This window comes from Mirounga leonina, unplaced genomic scaffold, assembly GCF_011800145.1.
Source record: "Mirounga leonina isolate KUSES-001 unplaced genomic scaffold, KU_Mleo_1.0 Mir_242, whole genome shotgun sequence".
Taxonomy (NCBI): Eukaryota; Metazoa; Chordata; class Mammalia; order Carnivora; family Phocidae; genus Mirounga; species Mirounga leonina.
The window spans coordinates 117,277-143,832 of NW_023270627.1; the positions used below are offsets into that span (position 1 = coordinate 117,277).

Genomic DNA, 26,556 nt, shown 5'->3' on the forward strand with positions numbered 1-26,556 from the left:
ACACATAAATGAATGAGCATGGCTGCATTCCAGTCAGACTTTGCATATGGAACTGAAATTTGGATTTCATATAATGTTAATGTATCATAAAGTATTATTCCTCTTTCAATTTTTTTCAACTATTTAAAAATGACAAGAATATTCTTAGCTCACAGGTTGTAAAAATTGGATCGGGCCAGATATGGCTGTAATTTTCTAACCCCCATGTGAGAAAAACAGCATATAAGCCAATAATTGTAGAAGAGCATAGTAAGTACAAAAACTTCATATGTCTATGATGCAGTGCTGGCACAAAACAGGATATTGACCACCTGGCTTGAGGGAGGAGGGAGGCCTTCACATTCAGCAATTTATGGCATATAAACAGCTTGTTCTCTTTTTCTTTTTCTTCATTAACATATGATGATGTAATTATAGAATAATCATATTGGAGAAAAAAAAATTTATTAAACAGTGCAAGTTTTGCTCTCTTCAGTTTCTGGGCCTGTTGATTTTAAAGTCAATATGGAGCCTAAGATTACACATGCACATATATACTTGTGCATACACGTACATGCACATGTTACTGAAACAACTGGATAGCGTGAGGTCAAATGCCTAAAGGGACAGTAAATCCACAGGAATTAGAATAGTAAGGAATTGGTTAGAGTTTAACAGTATGACTCTTCTAGAATGCCGCATGCTGAAGCTTCACTTTGTTGTTGTTGTTGTTGTTGGTTTGCTTCCTCATTTTCCAGAAAGCTTCCCTGTCTTATCACCATTCTTTTATTTATTTATTTATTTGTTTGTTTGTTTGTTTGTTTGTTTGACAGAGAGAGAGAGACAGTGAGAGCAGGAACACAAGCAGGGGGAGTGGGAGAGCGAGAAGCAGGCTTCCTGCCCAGCAGGGAGCCCAATGTGGGACTCGATCCCAGGGCCCTGGGATCATGACCCGAGCCGAAGGCAGACGCTTAACGACTGAGCCACCCAGGCGCCCTCTTATCACCATTCTTTGAGATGGGATGGAGATTTTGGTACTAATTCCAGACTAAAACTGGTTACAGTTTTTATTAACTTCTGTGACATCTTGTACATTTTCTTTTGTGGCATCCTTCATGCTATTTTTTAACGTCTATTTTCCCATTCTCAGCTGTGAGCTCCATGGCAACATGGTTCATGTCTGCTTTAGTTACTGCTCTTCATAGTAGGTTTTAAATAAACTTTTGTTGGATCATTGTACTATGAGATTTTATTGGTCATTCATTTCTCAGTAGGATGATCTCTTCTGATGGTTCTGTGTGCTATGTTAGGACTATACTGATTTCCTAAAACGCAACCACGTTAAGCATTAGGGTTAAAATTGTATTGAATACTTTTTATAAACTTTTTGTTTTGTATATTTAACACACACACATATCATAAAAGGAGTATTTAGTGGCTTTGAATTTGTCTTTGGATAAATGTCTAGAATGGCTTTTTTCAAACTTGTTTCTTCGCAGCGGAAGCAGTGGAGGGAGCGGAAGCCGAGAAAACAGTGGAAGCAGCAGTATTGGCATTCCCATCGCCGTGCCCACACCTTCACCGCCCACTGTTGGACCAGGTGTGTTGTGTGTTGACGTGTTTTAATATGTGCTGGAATTCATGAGCTTTATTATGAAAGTCTGAAACAGTTACATTAGATAAAATTTACTTAGGAAATTTATGTGATTGTTGCTAGAAGAAATGCTAACAACAAATTTAAGAACATTTTTAGGGAGACTTTCACAGAGACTTTAGGATTTTGCTAGCTCTTCTTTCTTACATACAAAGCATATTACATAACATTATTAAATAGTTTTTTGGCCATTTTGCTCTGGAAATACTTGCCTTGGGCACTAGTCAGGAATGATATTTCTTATTTCAAGAGCAAACCAGTATTGTGATACTTGAAAGGATGAATGTCTTTAATGTGAATTATATACCAGTGAGTTGTTTTGTTGTTGTTATTGTTTTTTAATACAGTGAGTTGACGTTGCTTTGTAGGCTGTTGTTTCAACTCTGGCGTTAGCTTGTTCTGTGACTTTACTATATTTATGTATAATATTCCATACATATTTTAGTAAAATGCTATGAATATAAAATGGGATTAAAACTGGAGAAGTGTTTTACTCTTTAGATTATAGAAAAATTTAAGAAATCATTGCAGAGCATTAAATTAATCCCTTGATTTTTTTAGTAAATGAAATGAATACTTTATAGTGTTAAAAAATACATATTTAATAATCAAACTGTTAGGAAAAATTCTTAGCTTCTCAAGGAGGTTGTTGAAAAAGGAGAAAAAGCTGCTTATAAAAATGGTGTATTTTACAGTTAATGCAGGTATGAACTCAATGTCCTTTTTACCTAATAAAATGAATTCATATTCATTTGGACATACTTTACATAGGGGTGTCTTTTTTTTTTTTTCCTTTCCAAAACTTGGTACTTTCTTACTGTTTCAGAATGTTTAGTTTTCTTTCTTGTCCTCTGACCTGAATTATAAACTATTTTATTAGAAAACATTTCTGTCCCTCCTCCTTCTGGAGCTCCACCAGCACCACCTCTTCCATTACTTCTCCCCGTGAACACTGTGATAGGTGAGATTGCATAACCACTGGAGTGATTTAACTTATTGTTCGTAATTCATAATAAACTCCTCTGTTAGACTGCTAGCTTTTATAGTTGTTAGGTTGTAGGTGGTAATACAAAGGTTAAAGTGTTAATCTAATTTACACTAATTTCTTCTGGTGAAAGGCCTCTGAAGTTACACAGTTAAATACAAAATCACGGTCTCTGAAATGTGAAATGTTTTTATGCTTAATTTGTAACCAATTTAATATGGTTTATATTTGTTGCTTGTTTTGATTTTTAAGGAAAATTATAGCAGTGATTGTTCAAAAAGATATTTTAAAATTAGTAATTTTTTTTTACGTGAAACTTCATTTGGAACTCCCTGGTGTATACAGTCAAAGGATTGGGGTGAAGATGGGGGACAGGAGGAATTTAGATGGAAAAGAAAATGATGTGTGGTTGTGGGGTGCTCCTGAGGCTTTCCTTTGGATCACAGTATGAAAAACTCTGATATAGCTCAGTACTTCTGGCATCTGGGATGCCAAGAAGTTTTGTTTTTTTTCTTAATCAGATACATTTAAATTGTCCCTAAATTGGAGGTGACTGGATTGAGCATATTAGGAATTCAAAATACACAGATAGGATGAAACCATTCAGCCTAGAAATATACAAGAGCAATAATCCAGATAGAAATGGATAATGAAATGTTTCAAATGACAGCTGAGTTTCAGCTTGGGTGAAATAAAGCTGTCTAGCCACATCTTTTCAAAACATTGAAAAGGGGCAAATGGAGATAATAAAAAGAAGACCCTAATAATAAAAATTATTGCCAGAAAATCCACATGAAAAAAAAGTCCCCAACCTGGTTAATAATCAGGAAGATGAAAGTTAAAATCACAGTGAGATACTATTTTATATCCACCTTATAGGTAGAAATGTAGTTTACTAGTACCCAGTGTTGATGAGGGTGTATAGTAACAGGAAGGTACACTGCTGGTGGGAGTTTATTAGTTGATACACTTACTTTGGAAAAGTAATTTGTTGTTACCTAGTTAGGTTGAACAGGTTTCTACCTTAGATTTAATACTATTTCTAGATATCTGCCCTAGAGTACTGGTTCTCAGAATATGGCTAGAGGTCCCCAGGGGGATGCTAAGATCCTTTTATGGAGTTTTTGGGGTCAGAACTATATTCATAATAATACTAAGACCTGTTTGCCTTTTTCATTCTCATGTACTACGGTGGAAGTTTCCAGAGGCTGTATGACTTATGATAGAATCATTGCTGTGACAGCTAACAGAATGTTTATTTGTATTTTGTATATTCATGTGTTTTAAAGATGTGTCAGTTTTAATTTCTGTTATAGTAATTACCTGTTGCTATAACCCACCTCTGCAAAAGCTTTTTGAGGTTCTCTAATTTTATTTTTATTTTTTCAGTGCTCGCTTCGGCAGCACATATACTAAAATTATTTTTATTTTTTCAGTTTCAATCATTTAATTTATTTTTCAAATATTCATAAATGTAAGGTTCTCCACACACAATCAGGCCCATCCAATATACTGAAAACAAAGAAAATACTGTTTTCCATAGAAAGTAAAATGGAAAGTTGCACAGGATAAGACATTACATTTTACTAATTATGATTTCTGCATAAGGTGAATCTACAAAATCACCACATGAGTATTACTTAAATATTGGGCTATCAATCACCACGCATTTTTTCAACTCTGAAGAATACTTCTTTGGGATAACTAGAATAAATATAATGATGAGATTCTCTAATTTTAAAGAGTGGACACTAAAACCATAAAATTTGAAAACCACTGTCCTAGGGCAGTGGCTTTCAGAGTATGATCCCCAGGCCAACTGCATTATCATCATAGGGGAACTAGTTAGAAATGTAAATTCTCAGATCCCATTTTAGACCTCCTCACTCAGGAACTTTGAGGACTGGGGCCCAGCAGTCTGTATTATAACAAGCCCTCGAGGTGAAATTCTGATCAATGCTGAAGTTTGAGAACCAGTGTTGTAGAGAAACTCAGGAACCACATTTAGGAATGTTCACAGTAGTAGCATTGATATTAGCAGAAATCTGGATGCAGCCCAAATGTGTAATCACAGTACAATGGATAAATAAATTGTGGCATGCTCACATGCAAATAAAGCAACAAAAATGGATGATAACAATATTGATATGCTTACCACCTGGGATGAATTTTTTTTTTTTTTTAAGATTTTATTTACTTATTTGTCAGAGAGAGAGAGACAGGACACAAGCAGAGGGAGCGGCAGGCAGAGGGAGAAGCAGGCTCCCCGCTGAGCAGGGAGCCCGATGCAGGACTCGATCCCGGTACCCTGGGATCATGACCTGAGCCAAAGGCAGATGCTTAACCGACCGAGCCACCCAGGCGTCCCTCCAGGGGTGAATCTTAAATAAAAAACAAAACAAAAAGAGCAAGTCAGCAGCATGCATAATAACTCCATTATAAAAGTTTATAAATTATAACTTACCTGTGTTTTGTGTATTGTTAAAGGATATATATATCTGTGACTTAAAAGAACGAAACTGTAAAGAAAGAATGTTTAACACCTTTGGGTTTTGGGATCTAGAAGGCACAAACAGGAAGCTTTGGTGATACCGGTAATACACTGTTGCGTGGAGCTGGGTATTTATCTTATTTTTCTTTAAATCATATACAAAATAAATATTTATGTAAAAAATTAATATATAACCATTACATATATTGTATACATATTAGTGTATATACAACTATATTGTATATATAATATTTCTGTATAAATGTAATTATATAAATCATATACCCATTGGTATTATGATTTATTACATAATAAGACATTAAAGTAAATTCTGAAATAGGCACAGTTTGGAAATGCTGAATGGTTGGTTTTCAGTTTTAGATCACCAAGGAAAATAACTTGGATTTATATAAGTCAGAGAAGTATAAAAAATCATTTTACAGAGATCTCCATTAAGAGATCTCCTCTTAGCTCTGTGGAAACCCTAGCTATCCAAAATTTCTTATTCATGAAGGCTCTTGAATAGAATTATTTTTAAAATGTGTTTCTAGGGCGCCTGGGTGGCTCAGTTGGTTAAGCGACTGCTTTCAGCTCAGGTCATGATCCTGGAGTCCCGGGATCGAGTCCCCGCATCGGACTCCCGGCTCAGCAAGGAGTCTGCTTCTCCCTCTGACCCTCCCCCATCTCATGCTCTCTCTCTCTCTCATTCTCTCTCACAAATAAATAAATAAATAAATAAAATCTTAAAAAAAAAATAAAATATGTTTCTATTTAGAAAATGAGCATGGGGATGATTCAAATAATTAGTGACTGCCTATGGCTTGGGAGCTCCAAAACGTTAAGTTTATTAGCACTTTTTAAAATGAACAACCTCTGCTGTATGGTTTTATGTAATAACTTGTATGACCTCTAGGAGAGGTGAAATTACACAACTGAATGAAAATAAACTCGTTTTACTTAGTCTGGTTAGATGTTTGGGTGGGGCAAAGAGGCTAACATTAATCCTGAAGTTACCTTTGGAAAGTATGGTTAACTTTAGAGGCTTTGAACTTTATTAACCTTTTAAATATTAAACTTTTGAAATGTTGGTAAAGATGGTGTTGAATAAAATTTTAAGGACTGTTAGTACTTTAGTCATTCTAGATATGCATGATAATTAAAAAAAAGATTGTTTTGGGTATAAGATGGAAAAAACCCCTCCAAATATGGAGAAAGGTAATGGATCTTCTATATAAAGCTACTTTAAAATTGGAAAATTATTTCACAAAGTCTAAAATTATTTACAGTTTTGGCAGTTACAAAAATTTAAGTGAAAGGGGAAGTATGTTTTTCTTAAAAGTTTGGAGGTAACAAATCTGATACTATATATAATAAGTACTTTGAAACTAGAAATTGTGCTTCTCATAAAAATGATTCTGCTATCATATGTATTTGATTATAACTGCTAACACAATAAACATTCACATAAATATAGCAGTATATGTGGAAAATATGCTAGCCTCTTTACCTTTTATAATTTAACCTGTGTTCCTGAAGATTTGGCGATGGAAAAGGAAGTTTGTAAACCAACTTGTCAGTACATTCACATCTGAAAACCGATGCATTCCATTTCATATTACCTTTTGGTACTTATTTTGTTGGGGAGACATAGTTCACATGTAAAACCTATGTATTCTAAAATGATACAGAAAAAAATTACATACAATATTAGCGAAATACCATTTGGGATTCTGCTAAATTAAAAGGTCTAAGAATGTTACTTATTTTACTTTTGCAGCTTTCCACACAGTATCTGTTTTTCCTTTTGTTTGTAACTTCAGAGAGCTATTTGTGTTTTACCTTCACTTTTCTCTTTATTTTATGCTGTGGGCTTTAAAAAGCAATGAGTATTTCTTACTGAGAGTCCCCCTCTCTTTGTTCTGCCATCGGAGGTCACATGTTGCTCAAGTTCTTTGTTGGTTGCCTTTGACTAATGCTTCTCTGCAGCCCCGGGCTCAGCTCCTGGTTCCCAGTATGGCACAATGACCAGGCAGATTTCTCGACACAACTCTACCACTTCCTCGACATCTTCTGGTGGATACAGACGAACTCCCTCTGTGACTGCTCCATTTTCTGCTCAGCCTCATGTTAATGGAGGTCCACTTTATTCTCAGAATTCAAGTAAGCTTGTGCTTTGCAGGCGTACAGCAACAGTGGAGTTCCTTTTGAAGGAAATTATTTGAAGCTGTTGTTCTTGCCAGTGATAGACAACAATTGAAACCATGCTATTTCATGTTTATTTTTGCTTTAGGAAGTCAGTCCTTGAATCCTGCCATTTTAAGAACTACTGCTTATCACAAAAATAATTGGTTAACACTTACAAAAAAAATTCAGACTTAGTATACTTACCTACTAAAATTTAATTAATGGTTTAATATATTTTTATTACTATAAGTAGAACTAGAGAAGAAAAATACTGAAATTAAGCTGAGTTTATTTTTATTGGCATGTTTGAGACACTTCAGTAGCAGTGAAAGTAAGAACACTGTGAAAATTTTTCTTTAATACAGTGAAATTGCTGGCTATCACTTTTAAGCTTGTTAACCTGTACTGAAATGAGTTCAAAACCATTAAAAACATTTGTGATGCCTGCTTATTCTGTCTCTAATCACTGTAACAGTGGGGAGGATTTTCTTCTGATTTCTTTCTCTTCATGTCAAATTGCACATCTCAACACTAACTGCAATCAGTGTTTTTAAAGGCTTTAAGATATTTAAAGATAAGAAAATAGTTATAATGGCAGGGAGTACGAATTGCTTAGGGTAATCATTAATTTCACTTTCCGTGTTAGGATGCTTAATTGACAAAGGAAAAAAAAAATCTGACATGAGCCTGATGTGCAGTATTTATTATTGGCTTCAAGAGGCGAACACTGGGCATAGATAGACTAGAACACACTTTCCCATGTGGCGCTTGTAACTACTTTCTAGAGCTGCATGTTGTATTAGTAAAAAACACTGAGTACTCCCTGTTTCCCTAAGAAGTTGGTTTTAAGTTTATTTATAACGTGTGTTCTGAACATCTATTTTATAGCAGAGCTAGAGGAAAGTTCTTTTATTTATTTCCAATGTAAATTTTAGAGTTCAAGATTGTGTTGTAGCAAAAAACTCCTAAGAACTGAAAAACACCTTATCAAAAATGTCAAAATTTACAGATAATCCCCAAATTTATACAGTCCTTTTCCAGACTAAAATTTTCATCTAGGCTACCTACCAAGAAACTTTACCCGTTAGAATTTTATCTCACATTTTCCCTGATTTCCTTTTGGTAACGAAAGGTAGCTAGAGTCTGAGTATTCTATGGATTATCTGATTATTAGCCTCAGTAGTTTCATGATCTTTTAATTTTTTTTCCATAATATGTTGTGTTTTTAGATCCCATCTTTATGTTCTTTATTTTTCTTTGCTTCACTTAGATACTTAGTTCACTCTGCAAATAGGGTAAAATTTTGGTGACACTTCACCTAATACATGTTTGTGTAGTTTTATTTTAACAGTGCTCGGTGGGTTACTTATTCTCAAATAAGACCTTTTCATTACTAAGTGACTATATCTTTTAGATATTATAAAGGAAATTTGGACTCAAATTTTAAAAATATGATGTGTCAAAATAACTATCCATGAATCTGAGTTACTGTTGGTGTTGTAGTAATAGTGGTCGTAGTGGTGGTTGCTGTGGTGGTAGTAGGATATAAGTGTTTTTAGTGTTGTGATGTGCATATTTCCCCTTCTGTCCAGACGTGGTGGTAATGACTAGTATCTTCATAGCATAGCTTTTCTTTTTCTCTCTTACTAACCAGCATGTCTAGTTACCAAGGTTTGTTTCTAAACAATTTTTTTAGGCTTGTGGGAGGTTTGGTTTGTTTTGTTTTTAAATCAAAACTGTAACATTTTATTTATTTAAGAGCCTTCTATATCCAAAGTATCAGAATCAATGAGGACCAGTTTCATAGTGAATTGAATGTTAATTTTAGCCATAAAATGAGTATTAATGTAATTACATTGCTTTGATAAGTTATTGCTGCTTTGAATACTGAACCTCTTTCAAATTTTTATGCTTACCAACAAAATTTATACATTGGGTTAATTGAAACAACCTTTTGGTAAATGATCCTTGGGAACCAATAAATTGTTTTTCTCTGTCAGTTTAGTGTCACGTTTTGGTGACTGCCAGTAAACAGAATTTTGCGAGTCAGTCCTGTTGACTTTTTCTAAGCAATCTTTGGCAGTTACTGTCTTGTTAAAAATGAGACACAGTGGTAAACTTAGGAATGTTTACTTCTAGTTTGCTACAGTTTTTAATACATTTGTTGCCCACGTGAGCATTTGATATCAATTTCCTATAAATTATGTCCTCTCCAGAAAGAAATTGGAATGTTTACAGCTACTCAGTGATTGGTTAGAAATTACTATAATGCAGATAATTGCATATTTTAACCTGTTATGAGATCAGGTTTCCAATTTCAGAACAGTGATAAAATGAAGGAGGTCACTTGTGAAGTGCTTATCCTATGAAACTCAATGAACAATTAACATGGTATGTGGAACACTCTTATTCCCTAGTTAATTTAGGAGGGATATCTTTACAAATAAAATTGTTACCTTAGAAAATAATAATGACCTTGTTTTACAGTAACAAGGGTTTTTCCTGGAGAGCTGTGTATAAATTTAGATATAAGAACTGTTTTTAAAGGAAACCTGTGATTGATAGTGTCTTTATATATGGAATAAACAGCTATTCCATGACGTATTTATTTGGGTTCTAATTTATAACATTACTTTCAATCTAGACATACCTGCTAGGTTATAGTGATATGGCAAAGACACAATATCCTGGAAATATCGCTGTTACTCATTTTTTTTAAAGTCTTTACTTAGAATTTGAAAATTCACTGCATGAAAATGAGTGTGATGGTAAGCTTAAATCTTCCCCTAACAGTATAACATTAGGATTAAATTAAATGTATTTTTAAAAATTAACCAGTTGGCTAAGCAACAACTCAGTTTAGGTTGGCTGGTGGGAAATGAACTTGAACAAGGTTCTGCAGGTTTTTGTTTTGTTTTTTGTTTTGTTTTGTTTCATTTGCAAACTGTTCTTTGCGTACTTATGTTTGTGGTCCTTGTAACTGACTTCTGCTTTTTGTTTGTTTCCTTTTCTTTCCTTTATCTGTTGTACTTCCCCCATACTGTGTTGTTGCTGCCAGTATCTATTGCTCCACCCCCTCCCCCTATGCCTCAGTTGACTCCACAGATACCTCTCACAGGCTTCGTGGCCAGGGTGCAGGAAAACAGTAAGTTCGGAAAAACTGAGCTGTCAAAGAGTAGAGGCTGTCTCCTTATAGCATGCATGGCTGATGAGTCATCATTTTCTTACTTTTATTGAGAAGCTAATCTTATCTTGAAAATAGGTGCAGATATGTTTTTGAAACTGAAGAGCACGGTCTTCAGTTTTTTCTCTTGTGTGCATGATTACTGACCCATATAAATTTCAAAACTGCAACTTTCTTTTGTTATTTACATGATCTAAAACATGAAATCTGATCTTTGCAGATTCTTAAGGAAAGTGTAATGAAACAAAATTCAAATGGTACGGAAACTACCAGCTTCTAATAGTTATTAGGGGAATTAGAAAACATTTTGTATTCTGTTGCCAGCAAATTCACGAGCATATAGAGTATGAGATTAAATTTATTATGCATTGGGGGCAGGTTTTTTTTCCCCCCCCTTTTAGTTACATAAAAATTTTAGTGAAAGCTTTGTAGAAGCCTCAGATTTTTTTTTTTTTTAAAGATTTTATTTATTTATTTGACAGAGACACAGCAAGAGAGGGAACACAAGCAGGGGGAGTGGGAGAGGGAGAGGGAGAAGCAGGCTTCCCGCCGAGCAGGCAGCCTGATGTGGGGCTCGATCCCAGGACCCTAGGATCATGACCTGAGCCGAAGGCAGACGCTTAACGACTGAGCCACCCAGGCGCCCTGAAGCCTCAGATTTTTATACAGAAGTAATTTTGAACCTATATAAAGATTTGTTGTTAGGATAAGAATGAATCTGCAAGAATAAGTAATTTACATCCAGGTTATCCATGCGAGAGTGATAATGGCGAGCCCTCTTCGTGTTTTGGCTACATGCAGGCCCATGAGGAATATTTTTAAATACACACATCTGTCCGCTTTTAGGTGTTCTCTCAGGGAGGTCAGGTTAATGATTTTTGGAAATTCTTTTGAATATATGGATTTGATTAGGATAGAGTAGTTTATATTGCTGCCTGATTACCTTGAGGTTCCAGAAGATGTATAATCCTAACTGCACGATCAGAGTGAATGTTACTTGACAAAATAAAAAAATACCACCATTACTGTATTATACTAGGCCAAAATAGCTGTTGAGATTGAGATGGTAAGGTAGTCTAGTAGTGATTTACTTCATTTGGGATCATTGCCATGCAAATAAATTTTAGAATGGTTTGAACAAATGTGTAAGCCACATGATTACCCCATCTTCCAGGAGAATACAGTGTGGCAAATTCCATTGTTCAGCTTTTGCTGACTCTGTTGTGTAATTCTCCACATTTCCTCCCTTCCTCCAGTCAAATAATTATTTATTCAGTGTTATGTGCTAGGCTCTGGGAAGAGTACAAATAGTCTAAGACAAAGTTTGTACCTTTAAGAAACATGTATGATTGAATGGGCTTTTTATAAAATGTTGTAGTTCCAAATGTTGAAATTTCTGAGTGTAAACTGTCCTTACTGTTAACATTTGTTTGAAAACTCCAGTATGTTTAAACTTATAAAAAAAATGTGAATCTTATTTTTTTAAGAAGACGTGAATAAGGGTAAATTGCCAGTCCTTAATGCTGTAAGAGTTTAAAAACTTGAGCTGCCTTACAGTCAAAAAGGGGGAGGAAATATTTTAAGATAGCCATAATAAACATCCATTTAGTGGGGCCAAAGCATATTGACTAGCATTTTGGTAACTCCTTTTTTTTTTTTTTTAAAGATTTTATTTATTAGAGGGAGAAGCAAACCCCCACCCGCCCCCCACTGAGCAGGAAGGCTCTATCCCAGGACCCTGAGATGATGACCTGAGCCCAAGGCAGAAGCTTAACTGACAGCCACTCTGGCACCCCAACTTTTTTTTTTTTTTTTGGTAGAAACTCAGTATTAATGTATACAGTTCTGGGCATGCATGGTTTTTGCCAAGGAGGACCATGGTACTTAATATTTTATTTTAGTTCTTTTCCTCAGACTTATGAACTGGAATCAGTTATTCTCCTTGTGCTGCAGAATGTGCAGCTTTATTTAGGATCTATTTTCTTTGAAAGCATGTTAGGAAGATTGATTATAAACTATATATCAGTATCTTACGTGTGTTATGGAGTACGAATTTTCTGTGTTCTCAAATATGCAGTTTCCGTGGCACTCAAAATTGGTGATAATAAATGCCTGTGGCAGTTAACGTACTAAATGTGCTTCAGTTTAAGACATGAGCCCCTAAAAAAGTCCATGTGTTTACATCTGTGTATGATTAACATCAGGAAGCATTTTTGAACTAATTATGTGTGGTGCTAGACAAAGGATTATGCATAGAGAATTAGATTGACCAGACTTCTGCTCTTGTGTATATATGATTGGAGATAAGCCAGTGTAGATTCACAGCAGTTGGACATGAAGACAATTGAGTGAAAACATGAAATTGGTAAGTTACGTATAAGTCAGAGTTAAATGCAATTTAGGGATTCAGGCAAACATACAATTTATCATTAAGCCAAATTAAGGATATGAGCTGTGGCTCTTTGATGTTAGGATGGATTCATACCCATTTTTTTCTCCTCTCAATAATATTAGAAAGCTTTGTGGAGAAAGTAGGGGCAAAAAGGATCCAAGCATTGGATGGAAAAATAAATTGTAGACCTGCTTGATAGCCTTCAGAATGAGCATCACTACACAGGATTTATTTTCTCATAGTCTTTCTCGTCCCCTGATAGGATCAAATAAAAATCACAGAATTGAAGTGGTTATGGAAGTAGGACTATTATCCATAGATGTTCTAAGTTTGGATCCCTTGGTTATATTCTCAGCACGTTATTCCAAATAGGGTGGAGTAAACTTTAAAACCTGTATTACAAATAGATTATGACTGCATGCTTTGATTACATAAATAGCCCCAGAAATTGGCATTTGAGTTAGTATGTTGGTATTCTGAGTTTCTCCCCTGCAGATATTGTAGAATTCTTTCTATCAATTTGTGTCAAAACATTTTCACATTTTTTTTTTTAAGATTTTATTTATTTGAGGGAGAATGAGAGAGAGAGAGAGCAAGAGAGCGCGCAAGAGGGGGGAGGGTCAGAGGGAGAAGCAGACTCCCTGCTGAGCAGGGAGCCCGATGTGGGACTCGATCCCGGGACTCCAGGATCATGACCTGAGCCGAAAGCAGCCGCTTAACCAACTGAGCCACCCAGGCGCCCCAAACATTTTCACATCTTTAACTTTCAAAGAAATTTGTGGATCAGAAATTCAAATTAAGAATTAGTTGTGTGTTCTAGCTTTGAATTCCTTAATATTGGGAGCACTTGTTAGCTGGTATCATAATAGTTGAGGGAGCTCTAACCTGACGTTTTCTCATTTCACTGTTCGATTATTTAAATCACACACATACATGTAATCACACCCATCTACAACGTGAGGTATGAGTCGTTACTGTTTTGCATGATATAAGTTCCTTTTTGTTTGTTTTTAGTTATTACATCTTTCTGCAACACTTTATTTTAAAAATCTTTATTGTGGATGTATTCTTAGAAAATTGGATCTTTAGGATCGAGTCTTTCCCCCATCCCATACTTAAGTTTTACTAACAATAATGCAAAAATTCTTAGCTTGTTTTCTGCATTTAAAAAGTTGATTATGAATTATAGACATTTCTGAAAATATTCAATGAGATTTTGTATTAGCTTGGAATTACTTATTTTCTAATTTAATTTCTCTTACTAAAATTTAAATAAAAGAATAGAAAACCTACACATAGAAGCAGACCTGATACTGCCAACTTTTTTCTCGATTAAAACAGATAAAAATAAATATCCACCCACTGGAGGCTTATTTCTAGGGAACTAAAGGATGACTAAAAGCTAAAATCGGGGACTTGAATGTGCACAGTGAATTGGTTATCAAACCTTAAATGTAACGGTATACATAACATTTACAGTAGTCCAAATGAGAAATGTGACATAAGGCTTATTTAAGGAGGTAGGCTAACTAAAGAGTGACGTTTGTTCTGGTCCGAGCCTTGGAGTAAGGAAACTTCTTTACTCCTGTAATCCTTACAAAGAGAGACATTGTGTCCTAACTTCCTGCATTCATTAATTTGTAGCACTTCCTAATACTCTCATTTTTAGCTTATTTTATTATTGCAGAATTACTATTAAGAGTAGTAGAAGCTCTAACACGCCAAGCTTTTATTTCTAATCATTGCATGTTTTATTATAGTGCATGCTATATACAAATTAGAGCTTTCTTAAATTCTTTTAACTTATGAATTTTCATTTACTGTAATTTCTGATTCAAATTAATTATCTAAATTCTTTTAGTTGCTGATAGTCCAACTCCACCACCACCACCTCCCCCAGATGACATTCCCATGTTTGATGACTCTCCACCTCCGCCACCACCACCTCCAGTGGATTATGAAGATGAAGAGGCTGCAGTAGTTCAGTATAATGATCCATATGCAGATGGGGATCCTGCCTGGGCCCCCAAGAATTATATTGAGAAAGGTAAGGTACAGTCATCATTGAATTGAGGTAAAGGAAACCTAACCTAATTATAGAATTTTAGAGCTATAAAGAACATCCAGCCAGTGTTTCTCAACCCTTTGAATAGCTTTAGCAGCCAACATAATTTAGTTAAGTCTTATTTCCTATACATTTCCAATATAAAGGGATGAACTTTCTTTATTTTTTTAAGTTAAAAGTATGTTACGATGTTAGATGTGGTTTTTCAAATGACATAGGCTTCCAGCTGGAGATGAACTTGCCTGTTTGCATTTTATAGATGAAACAAATAAAGCACAGAAAAGGAGTTAAATGACTTACTAAAGTTATATAATTAGTAAAGATTTAAAACAAAATTTCTAAGCTCTTAGAAACCTTTCATATCTAAATATTTAAAAATATATTGAGACTATCATGAGGAAGAGCCTCAGTTAAGGTTTTCAGTTAGTTGATCTTATAAAAGAGAAGATAATCACTAGAATTTCATTTCATGAGATTATGTATAACTCTAACATCCAAATTTATCAAAATTACCTGACATTCACTATAATTTTGTATTAAGAAACTAGTGGTAGGAAAGAAAGAAATCCTGTTTTTAGAGAGTTAATTGCTTTTCTTCATCCAGCTCTGGGTTGTTTTAAAATCTGTATTTGTCGAGTTTTCAAAAATGCTTGTAATGTAGTTAAGCACATTTGACTGCCTTTGAAATATATTCCCTTCCATTGGTCTTTACTTGATTAATTGACGTTAAGCAAGTAGCTGTAGCTCTTGAGACCAGCAGCATTCTCTTGTGCCAAAGTTTTGAATACATGGCTAAAAGGGAATTTGCTGTTTGCCTTTGTGTGTGTGTGTTTAAATTTTTTGAGTATAGCTGACACAATGTTATATTAGTTTCAGGTTTACAACATATGATTCAGCATCTCTATAGGTTATGCTGTGCTCACCACAAGTGTAGCTGCCGTCTGTCACTGTACAAGCTATTAAAATACCATTGACTACATTCTCTAGGCTGTACCTTTTTAAATATTTTTAAACCGTGAATATTCTACATACTGTTCAGGAAATCTTGAATAGTCTATGTTTAGATTCTCCTCTACCTTTAAATAGAGATATGTTGTGGTTATTATGAGGTTAATAAACTTAAGTAGTCTTGAGTTGTGTACCTGTATTTCCTGGTTTGGAAAAGCAAATTTAACTTTAAATTGGGACTAATATGGAACTAATAAAAATTGATCAATTTAAAATGATATAATGGTTAATACACTGGGCAATAGAGCAGAATTACAAAATGTCTCTACAAGTTGAAATAATAGTCTTAAGTTAGTGGTCATCACACGTGTTTTGTAGAAGATCAGATAATAAATATTTTTAATTTAAAAAATTGAGGTATAGTTAACACAGCAGCATTCTGTTTCAGGTGTACAACATAATAATTTGATATGTTTGTATTGCAAAAACGAAATACTTTTAACTTTGCCAACCATAGTCTTTTTTGTCACAACTACTCAGCCCTTCTGTTGCAGCACAAAAGCAGCCATAGACAATACATAAGTGAGTGGATATGTCCATGTTCCAATAAAACTTTATTTACAAAAAAGGCAATGGTTTGGATTTGGCCATGGGCCATTGTTTGCTGACCCGTAGTCTAAATCAGAGAGTTGAGATTTAGTAGGATTATATTTCAAGTCTTTTTAAATAGTCACCTTTATCATCACAAGATGAATAAGACCTGGTTTAATAGGAATTTCATTGAATATATTAATCATGAATGTTTTGGACATGAATGTTCCAAAAGCCACATTCTTAGGGTACATTAGCTGAACTGTAACCTAATATATACCAATCTGATCATATCCATTATATTACACTGGTATCTATGTCTAGTTTTGAGTACCACATTTTAAGATCCTGCAAATAGGAATGTCTTCAAGAGGAGAATATCAGGAGGCAAAATATCTAGGAAGTGCACCTATAATGTGAAACAGCTGAAAGCATTGTTTCTAAGTTGAGAAGATTGCAGGGGAACTAAGTAGCTGTCTTCAAATTTTTATTGTCTAGAAGTAGGATTAGAGTATGAAACTTTGAGTTCCAAAAAATCCTACAGTACATACAGAAGGGGGAGTTAAGCTCTTTGTATGAATTAAGATTCTGGAGAGTGGAATGGACATTGACTTGTTAATGATTAAGCACTCAGCAGTAAGCATAATTATATCAGAGAATATATGCATAGGGGAGGTGAAGTTGGGAACAACTAGGATTCATTTACAAAAGGACTTGGAAAATAGAAACAATTAATTTGTTCACTACTCTTACCAGCTCTTTGTCTAAGTGAAACTAAAAGCATGAGGAAAAGAAAGCTTTCATTCTTCTTTGAGGGTGTCAGGCTTTTGTCATGATCAGTCCTCTTTCAAGTCCTCTACACCACACAAACTCTAATCTATTGTGACTCTGAGTACAAAGAAATTAATGTTACCGAAGCTAATAAATAATTGACAAATTAATAAGTCATATGTTAACTGACTAAATTATTACACTGTTTTCCTTCCTAATGGTTTTCTAGTAATCACTCAGCTTTCTTGAATGGTTATTTAGCCAAAAGTAATACCAGGATAATAATTTAGTATTATTTATTCTGTATGTTTTTGGGTTTTTTTGAAACTGGATAGGTCAGTGAGCTTATAACTATGATTCTGCTGCAGGATTAAAATGGAGGAGAATGGACTTGAGTTTACTTAATACAGTTTTATAAAGGGGAAAAAAGGTTGCCTAATTTAATTTTGTGAATGGTGCTATGGATCAGTACTTCAGGTGTCTTCCTTATTTATAATTCACTAATTCAGAATAATTAGGAGAAGTTCTTTCTCAGGGGAAAAGGGAGTTCCAAAATATCTTAAGTGTCCTAACAACTGTTTTAAGAAAAAAGATAACACGGGGTAATGAAAATCTCTTTTCACATATACTAGAAAATTGCATATAACTTTAGAACTATCAGGCTATAAAGGCAGAATGAAGGAACAATTATATTCATAAACCAGTTGTTTGGGAAACTAGTAATGTTTTGATGACTGTCCTTTCCACAGCACTGTTTACAAAGGAAGTGAGTATTTTGAATTCAAAATAATCAAATACCACAGAATCGCAAACAGTTCTCTAAGTCTTAATTAATGGGTCTTTGCTTACCTATTTCCCCGTTTAAAAAAAAATATCCAGTTGACCTTTAAGGTATGTAAATACTCTTTTAAACAAAAAATCTAGGTTTGGCTCCATAAATTACATGCTTATTTTCTGTGGATGAGTAGCATGAGATTGACCTCCCAGGATATGTGTATTTTCAAATTAGATTGGGTTGTAACCTGATTTACTGATTGGCTCTGTAGCTTTGCCCACTACGTATTTTGGAAAATGGTGTTTTGCAGTGGTTGGTGCTTAGTCGATATTTGAACAAATGAAACATCTAATAAATACGAAAATTCAGGGATCTTTACCGGATAGATTGGTTGAAACTATGGACGTCTCTCTAGTCAAATTGTAAATTTGGTCCTATGATCAGGCCAGTGATTTAGGCACATGGTTGGCCACTGACTTACCTGTTCTTACCGATGTAAGAATTAACAGTATTTGTACAAGTGGTTGGTTTTGCTATACTATAGATTTAACTGGCATTGCATTTTAAAATACAGTTAAATGTTGGAAATAGTGTACTTACCATGGTATTTCAACTGTTCTTTCCATAGTTGTGGCAATATATGATTATACAAAAGACAAGGATGATGAGCTATCATTTATGGAGGGTGCAATCATTTACGTAATAAAGAAGAATGACGATGGCTGGTATGAAGGAGTCTGCAATCGAGTGACTGGTCTGTTCCCTGGGAACTATGTTGAATCAATCATGCACTATACTGATTAAATTTTTTTGCTTTTAAAGTAGGTTCTTAATCTCAGTCATACTGTGGGACTATTATGGTTAACAGAATTGTCTTAAAATGTTTTAAAACGAGCCCATTCTTTCAGGACATGCTGTTTTATTGGTATAATTGAATGTCTACCTGTAAGCATACATCTTTGAGGCAGTTTGTGTATTGCTAAACGGCAATATATACAAGAGGCTGTCCATAACTGATTATGCTTATGTACTTACTTACACAGTTAACTTTATGACCAGCCTAAGTATTCTGGGGGTGTGGGGTATAATATTTAACAAATCATGACTCAGATTGTACCATTACATGTTTCAGTGCAGCATGGTTACTAACGCTATGTCAGACTAATATTAAAATCAGAAAATTTCAATCCTGGTGCTGGTCATACTTTTTGTTTAGACTTTCTCATTCTTGAAATATACTATTTGTTTAAAGCATGCATACAAATTTATGTATTGAAATATACTTAAAAAATCCAAGATGCTTCCAATTTGTGTAATATTTACTTGGAGTCTCGTACTTAGGTCTCTTGAAATGAATTGAGTCTCTAAGGTCTCCATGTGAAACAAAACAAAGAGTTATCTGTAATGTTGTAATTTGTACCTAAGTTTTTTAATGAGTGAATTTGCATTATAAATTTTTTCCATTCATAAATATATAAGTGAACCAAAGGTTTTTGTCCTTTCATTCACTGGTTTGCTTTTAAAATAAATAAATAAATGAATAAATAAATGAGTAAATAAAAGATACTGATTTATTGCAGAATTATGGTTCTATTTTCTCAATATATTAACTTGGAAAAAAATATTAGCCTTATCTCAACCTGTCCCAATGGCAGTGACTGATTTTTGCAGATTTAAAATCTGAGATGGGTATTTACAAGTCAATCTACTGAATTCCTTTTCTAAAGTAACTTTTTCAGAGCTCAGAAAATGTGTTAAAGTGTGCACATTCTGTAAGTAAAATTCTTAAGGACTGCCGTATCAGTCCTTCGGTTTTCCGTGGATTGTTGTATACTGGGTTCAATGAAAGGAAATAAGTATCTTTTACATGTTGTTTTTGTAGAAGTGGGTGCAATTGACTTTTGAATAGGCGCTATTTAATCCATTACCTGGCACTAGCAACTTAAAAAGGTTTTAAAAAGAAAATAATTCGTAAAAAGGTGGATCATGTATTAATCAGTGAACAGGGAATATACCTGACCAACAGATTTATACTGTCTTTTGAAATAATTGAAATGCAACACATGCACTTTGTGTGTCTCCTCTGAATTTAAGGGAAGGTTGGAGGGATGTTTTTTTCTTATCTTGTGTGTAATTCTGTATTGCCTAGGATATTAAATTAGAGCACTCAAGTGTGGGTTTCTATGTATTGAGTATTTGTTTGGATTTCAAATTACAGTTATGTACTGGGCGTTGCAGACTTATAACAGCATAGTAAATGGTAAGACTAGTGCAAAACATTTATTTCTGAAAATTAAAGGCCATTATTGCTATCAAATCAATGTGACTCTTGTATATGCATTTTGCCTTTGTTAATTTTAAACATGATTTCAGTATCACTAGTGATCAGCTAGCTACCTTTTTCATTTTTTTCAAGTGGAATGTTCTCTTAATTTTGTATATAACCTGTTGTCTAAATTTTATGTACAGTCTTTTATAATAAACCATTCTCCTCTATGAAATTTTGGATACTGTTAAAATCTAATGTGGATTGAAATGTAGACTTCACAGTTTTTGTGACCTTTACTCCTATGGTGAAACACGATAAACCATTTGAATTTTAACATTGATTATTTATTTGTGTAATGGCTTTACATGTGGATCTTAACAGTGTAAACAATACCACATATAACCATCAAGATACCTCGATTAGAATTTACAGGACTAGAGTGACAGATTCGGATGGTTTAATTACATTTAAAAAGTTTTCTGAAAAAACTTTGTCAATAAAAAAAATTGCCCATCAATAAGGTTGAAATGATTTTTTGAAATGATTTTTGGTTATCTGCACATAAAGCAAAATATATTTCACAAAATTCTTTAGGCACAGTCTGGTAAAATAGCTGCCAGAAATAACAAAGAGTTGTCATTTATCTCTTGTGAGTACAATTTCTGAAAGCTGTATGAGGGCGTCTCTTTCAGGGGACGGTCGAAGTTTACTGATCTCTCTTACTGCTTCGTGGCAGTACCGCTGTGCGAGGTAGGTGGTCTGCTGTACACCGTCACTCTGGGGGGGTGGTGGGGGTGGACAGAACAAAAGAGGACAGACACATCACTCACTGATCAGCTCTTAAATGCCTGCTATGATAGAGAGCTAAAATATATTTTTATCGAGATCAGGTTAATAAATAGCCAAACTAAGTCTCAAGTGCCCTCTCTCCAACTCATCACTCCAGCTTCCTCTGCCTACTGTGTTGAGGCACTTTTCTCAGACTGAAGCACATTTTTATTCTATCAGCATGCAAGGCAACTAACTCATTAATATTAAATAGCCACCTACTTTCCCTTATTTTTAAGTATTAAATTTTTAAGTAAAAAAACCCTAAAGTTCAAAAAACATAAAAAAAAAAAAAAATCAAACAAACAAAAAAACCCCAAAAAAGAACATATACATAACGAAAGAGCGCATATGATGGAAATCAACAGTTCCTTTCTTCCAAAGACACCAGCTTTATCTGCTGGTTTTAATGTCTTAATTAGCAACTTTAGTTATTATCTATTGCCTTTCTGCTGAGAAAGGTGAGGATTTAGCCCACCCACCCCACGCCTCCTGATTTGATAATCCTATTACCATCTTTAGTTCTTCTGTTAGTTACTTTTGTCATTATGTAGCACCAACTACTTAATCTCAAGGATACCAGTGTTCTTTAACACTATAGAGATTTGCATTCTCTTCTGGAGCCATGTTTTTATGCCATCTGAGCCACCTAGGCGCCCCTATACTGAGTTTTTAATAGTACTGCCAAACTACCCTCCAAAGAGGTGGTGATGCTTAACAATACAGAGAGTTAGTTAAGGGAAATACATCTTTTGGAGGGGGTCTTGCGTTTTGGAAGTCTGAAGGTAATTATTTGGAATTCTTTTAAGTACTGCACTAACCATAGATCGGACCACACATTAGCTTACTAAAAACTGCTCACCCCATCTCATTCATTATATCTACTGGCTCCAAATGACTTTGGGTTTGGATTTTGGAAACAGCTCATTCTCAAAAGATAGTTCTTGAAAGTGAGAATATGTAAAAAATGGGGCGCCTGGGTGGCTCAGTTGCTGGGTGTCTGCCTTTGGCTCAGGTCATGATCCCAGAGTCCTGGGATCGAGCCCCGCATCTCGCTCCCTGCTCTGCGGGAGGCCTGCTTCTCCCTCTCCCACTCCCCCTGCTTGTGTTCCCTCTCTCGCTGTGTCTGTCAAATAAATAAAATCTTTAAAAAAAAAAAAAAAACACGTAAAAAAGATCCGGCTTCTACAGAAAAGTTCTGAGGATATGTGGCAGTGTATGTGAAATAAGCTCACAGCCCCTGAAGGTGAAACAGTCCGCCTCTGTGGGCTCTTTCCTTGAGGGACTAGGGACGGCCAATACTGAGGTGACAGCTGTGAGCACCCGATAACCTGGTGGTGGCAAAGGTGAGAGCCTGCACCAGGAGGCGTGTCTGGGTGACTGGAGGACAGCAGTGCTGCCAGTGGATTTGGGGAAGACTGGTTTCAAACCAGTGGGACTCAGTCCATACTACACATTAGAATCACTTGGGTAGCTTTAAAAAAAATCCTAGTGTCCAAAACCTTATCCAAGGCCACTTAAATTAGTCTTTAGATAGAAGGGAGAGGGATGGGGGGATGGGTTGGCCCGGTGATGGGTATTAAGGAGGGCACATACTGCATGGAGCACTGGGTGTTATACAAAAACAATGGATCGTGGATCACTACATCAAAAACTGATGATGTATTGTATGGTGACTAACGTAACAATAAAAATTTAAAAAATTCTAGAGGAAAAAAGAATTACAAGTTTCTCTTTCTCAGTTTTGTCAAGTCAAGAATTGACCACACTTGGTTTTGTATCTAAAATTTGTTACATTATTTGGTTAAAGAACTTGGCAGTGTTGTACCTGCTCTGGCCTTATTTCTTTGTAAAATAATCATACCTGTAATACATATTGTCGAGCTCTGTCCACATCTCCAGGCAAACTGAACCGTCTCATTATCATAGCATTCATTTCTGGGAACTAACCATAAAGAAAGAAAATATTTATTGCTCTTGTGAAAATCAAATGTTCTAACACTAAGTTTGTAACAATAGGAAAAGACAAAAAGGTGATTAAATGTTCAGATTGGGGGGGCAGTAAATTGTAGCAATTAAAGAAGCAGAGCTAAGAGAGACATCCATTTTCCATGCCCAGGGACTGAGCTGGTGCTCAGAAGAGGCAGCTGTTGATCCTTGTTCATTCTGGTGTTCTTTCTATTCTATTCTTGGGTCCAACACTGAGTAAGAAAGAGTGAAGGAACAAACTACATCCCTAAAATCTCCTTGTTGGCTTCTCTTACAGTTCTCAAACTTCAGATTGCACCAGAATCACCAGAGGCCTTCCTTGATCAGTAGGATTGGGGCCTCAGCATGCATTTCTAACAGATTCCCAGATGATATGGATTCTGCTGGTCTCTGCTGACATTTTGAGAAGCAGTGGCCTAGGATGAGGGTGGGAATTAGGCATTCTACTTTTAGTGCTAACCTGAGTGACACTTGAAAGATACTGAGGTATCTGAGCAGAGGGTATTATGAGCAGAGTTCTACCTCAGCAGCTCGTCAAGTGGGTCAGAGCAGGGGCTGCTCAGTGTTGACTGCATGCTGGTCAGTCGGGAAGCTTATGGTTGCCTGGATCTGCTCCCAAAGATTCTGATTATATTGGCTGGGGTGGGGTCTGGCCTGGGCATCAAGATTTTAAAAGCACTCCAGGTACTTTTAATGTGCAGCCAAGTTTGAGAACCACTGAATTACAGGAGGTAGAGAGGCCAGTCACGTTAGTGTAGTTAATTTTAAAGACGACCAAAGTTAAGCTGTGGCACCAAGAGAAAAAAAGAAAATAGGTACACTGAAGATAAAAATCTATATTCTGCAACATGTAGCAACAATTCAGGAGAACTGTCACCATTAACAAAATCAGGAAGTCAGGACACCAGACCACTTCATTTTCTAGACCAGAGCTCTAGTCCTGGTGCCTCCATAGTCGAGTGTGCTCCATGACCTGTGGGTCTTAGCCTCCTCCTCAGTGTCGTGAGGGAGCTTAACCAAATGAGCTGAAATCCGTTAGCTCTAGCAGCTTCTGGTTCCCTGACATAAGAGGTAAGATAGGTTTGGTTCTGGACACATCAGTGCTTACAGCAGTTGCCAGTTTTTCCCTGGCAGTGAGCCTGAAGTTGTTGTCCTGTAACCACCACCACGGTATTAGTAATCCTAGAAGAAAAAATAGGGCACACATAGAAAAACCTCAACCGGATGATGACAGATGAAGAATTAAGAGTGTTCCTTTCAGAGCAAAGTATGCATTGGAACAAAGTTCTAAACATGTAGAGGCTGCTCACATGCTTATAAAATGTAAAGGCCAGCAAATGGTTAGTTCTTAAAAGAAAACCGGTAATTTGTTTTAGTTACTGGCCTTTAAGAATAGAACAATTTAAGTTTCACAGGAAACACATCAGGAAGCTCAAATCAATCAATTTTAGAGGTAGAAAAGCCAAATCAAGTAAGCATTTGTCTTAATACCGCATTCCAAAATTGGACTTCTGGAAGGCCATATCCTCAGAGCTGACAGGACACTGTCCTGGGCATCTAGTAAAATTACCTTGTTTATGGTATATGAGCTTTTTCTGCAGTACCAACAAGGGTGGTAAAATGTGCCGTGTGTGCTGACTCCTTTTACTATAAAAAGCATCAAGACAGCAAAGTTTGAAGAAAATATTTGCAACGATGTGACTACATCCTTCCTTTAAACATGTGGTGTGTGCAATTTTAATATGCAAATACTGAACTCTTCCCCTAGGCATCCCCATCCCCTTAACTGTGTACGTGGAGGAGAAATGAGGAGCGTGACGGAAACAACAGTTGCCTGCTTGCAGATTTCTTGAGAAATAAGAAAATTTTTGTTTGTCCAGGCTGTTTTAGTTAGAGGGCCTACAGGGAGACCTTTTAAGAGTAGGACGAATCAGGGGTATCTGGGTGGCTCAGTCAGTGGAGTGTCCGACTCTTGGTTTCGGCTCAGGTCATGATCTTGGGGTGGTGGGACTGAGCCCCGTGTCCGGCTCCACGCTCAGTGGGGAGTCTGCCCCTCCCCCACTGCTTTCTCTCTTTCTCTAAAATAAATCTTTGTTGGTGGGGGGAAGCGTAGGACAAATCATATTCTAACTGTGAAATGTATCCATAAACTAAACTACAAAGGTGATGAATAAATGTAGTGAGCTTACGCAAACAAAACCTGGGTAGCTAGGGGACCAGCTAGTCACACAGAAGCCTGTACGGCTGGTGCGGGGGCTGGGGCTGCTGAGGAGGGCTGGAAGTGCGGCTAAGGATGACATTTAGGTCTGGTGACTTATCAAATAAGAGAAGCAGAAGAAAGGAAACGATCTTTTAAAGGATTGAGAACTAATGTAATCTCATGAAAGAAAAAAAAAAACCCAAACACTTCTATTTTGTTCTGAAGAGCTCAAGATCCAACTTACATGCTCTTTTAAAAGATCTGACATGACGTTTTTGTTCTTACAGGAAATATGTATACACATATAGATGTAAGGACACCATCATCGCTGGGACCCCTCCAGAAATCCCGAAATTTTTCTTAAAATCCCCTGTACTGTTATCCAGAAACCTCTTTAGAGAGATGTCAAAAATAGTGAATTCCAAAGACAGGGAGTTTCTATTACGTTGCTGGGTCCAACAAATTCCTATTTCAAGACAATAACTGTGTTAAAAAGGAAAAATGGCTTCCCAAAGTTGCTTGTTGTGGTCGAGACTCAGAGTTTGCAGATGGAAAAACTCAAAGACTAAGAATTGGCAGACAAAACTCACCCACCTACGGAAAAAGATTACAAACATCTTACAAGGACTCCGCTAAATGGGCAGGTTAATGACAGATCCAGAGGGCCGACACGGAGGCTCTTCTGGAGCGTCGCCAGTCCCAGAGCACACGAGTTACCTGCTCTGTGGGAAGCCCCACGGGGGATCAGACAAGCTCTCATCAACGTCTGCGCTGGCCATAGTAGGACATTGAGGAGTGAAAGGAATACTGGTCTTAGAAGAGTTGGTGTTTAATTGTCTGCTGTGCCATTTACCAGATGTCTAATTTTGGCCAAGTTTGCGCATCACTTTCTTATTTGTAGAGTGGGCATAATACCTACCACAAAGAGGAGTTGTGAGATTAGAGATACTGTATGAAAGAATCCTTTGCAAACCATGAAAACAATGCATTTTCATTAAATGGAGATACTGCACAGTCTCATGTTACTTTGGCATTTGTTTTACTCAAAATCACTTTTGGCCCCATAAATCTTTTCACACATTGCTGGCCCAAAAATCCCCTTTTTTTGACCGTGTAATCCACGGTAGAGCCTAAACTTGATGGTTTTTTTTAAAACAACTTCAACTTTTTTGAGTACCTTTTGCCTATGCGCCACAGGACAGAACAGCCAGTCTACTTAGGAAACAAGCTCTGTCCAGAGTCACTTCCTGC

General features: G+C 36.0%; 2 protein-coding genes across 9 annotated transcripts in view; one reads left to right on the forward strand and one right to left on the reverse strand.

Moving 5' to 3' along the window:
- Window positions 1–20,805, forward strand: part of ABI1 (abl interactor 1) — a gene marked incomplete at its 5' end in the record, with an annotated part of 138,076 nt that extends 117,271 nt beyond the window's left edge. The window contains 6 exons of the mRNA XM_035029477.1: window positions 1,479–1,579; window positions 2,514–2,594; window positions 7,096–7,269; window positions 10,352–10,438; window positions 14,731–14,916; window positions 18,648–20,805. Coding sequence (XP_034885368.1) covers window positions 1,479–1,579; window positions 2,514–2,594; window positions 7,096–7,269; window positions 10,352–10,438; window positions 14,731–14,916; window positions 18,648–18,823 — 805 coding nt within the window. The remainder of the gene's footprint in view (window positions 1–1,478; window positions 1,580–2,513; window positions 2,595–7,095; window positions 7,270–10,351; window positions 10,439–14,730; window positions 14,917–18,647) is intronic.
- Window positions 20,611–26,556, reverse strand: part of PDSS1 (decaprenyl diphosphate synthase subunit 1) — a 40,321-nt gene continuing 34,375 nt past the window's right edge. For 2 of the 8 annotated variants that reach the window (XR_004683619.1, XR_004683616.1), the window contains exons 10-11: window positions 22,981–26,220; window positions 20,611–21,065 (exon numbers count right to left, since the gene is read on the reverse strand). Coding sequence is in view for 2 of the 8 variants with exons in the window: in XM_035029483.1 (XP_034885374.1) it covers window positions 20,925–21,065; window positions 22,981–23,061 (222 nt within the window). In the remaining 6 variants the exon portion in view is untranslated. Of the gene's footprint in view, window positions 21,066–22,980; window positions 26,221–26,556 lie in introns of those variants that run through there. The other 6 variants (XR_004683618.1, XR_004683620.1, XM_035029483.1 and 3 more) reach the window with 4 other exon arrangements.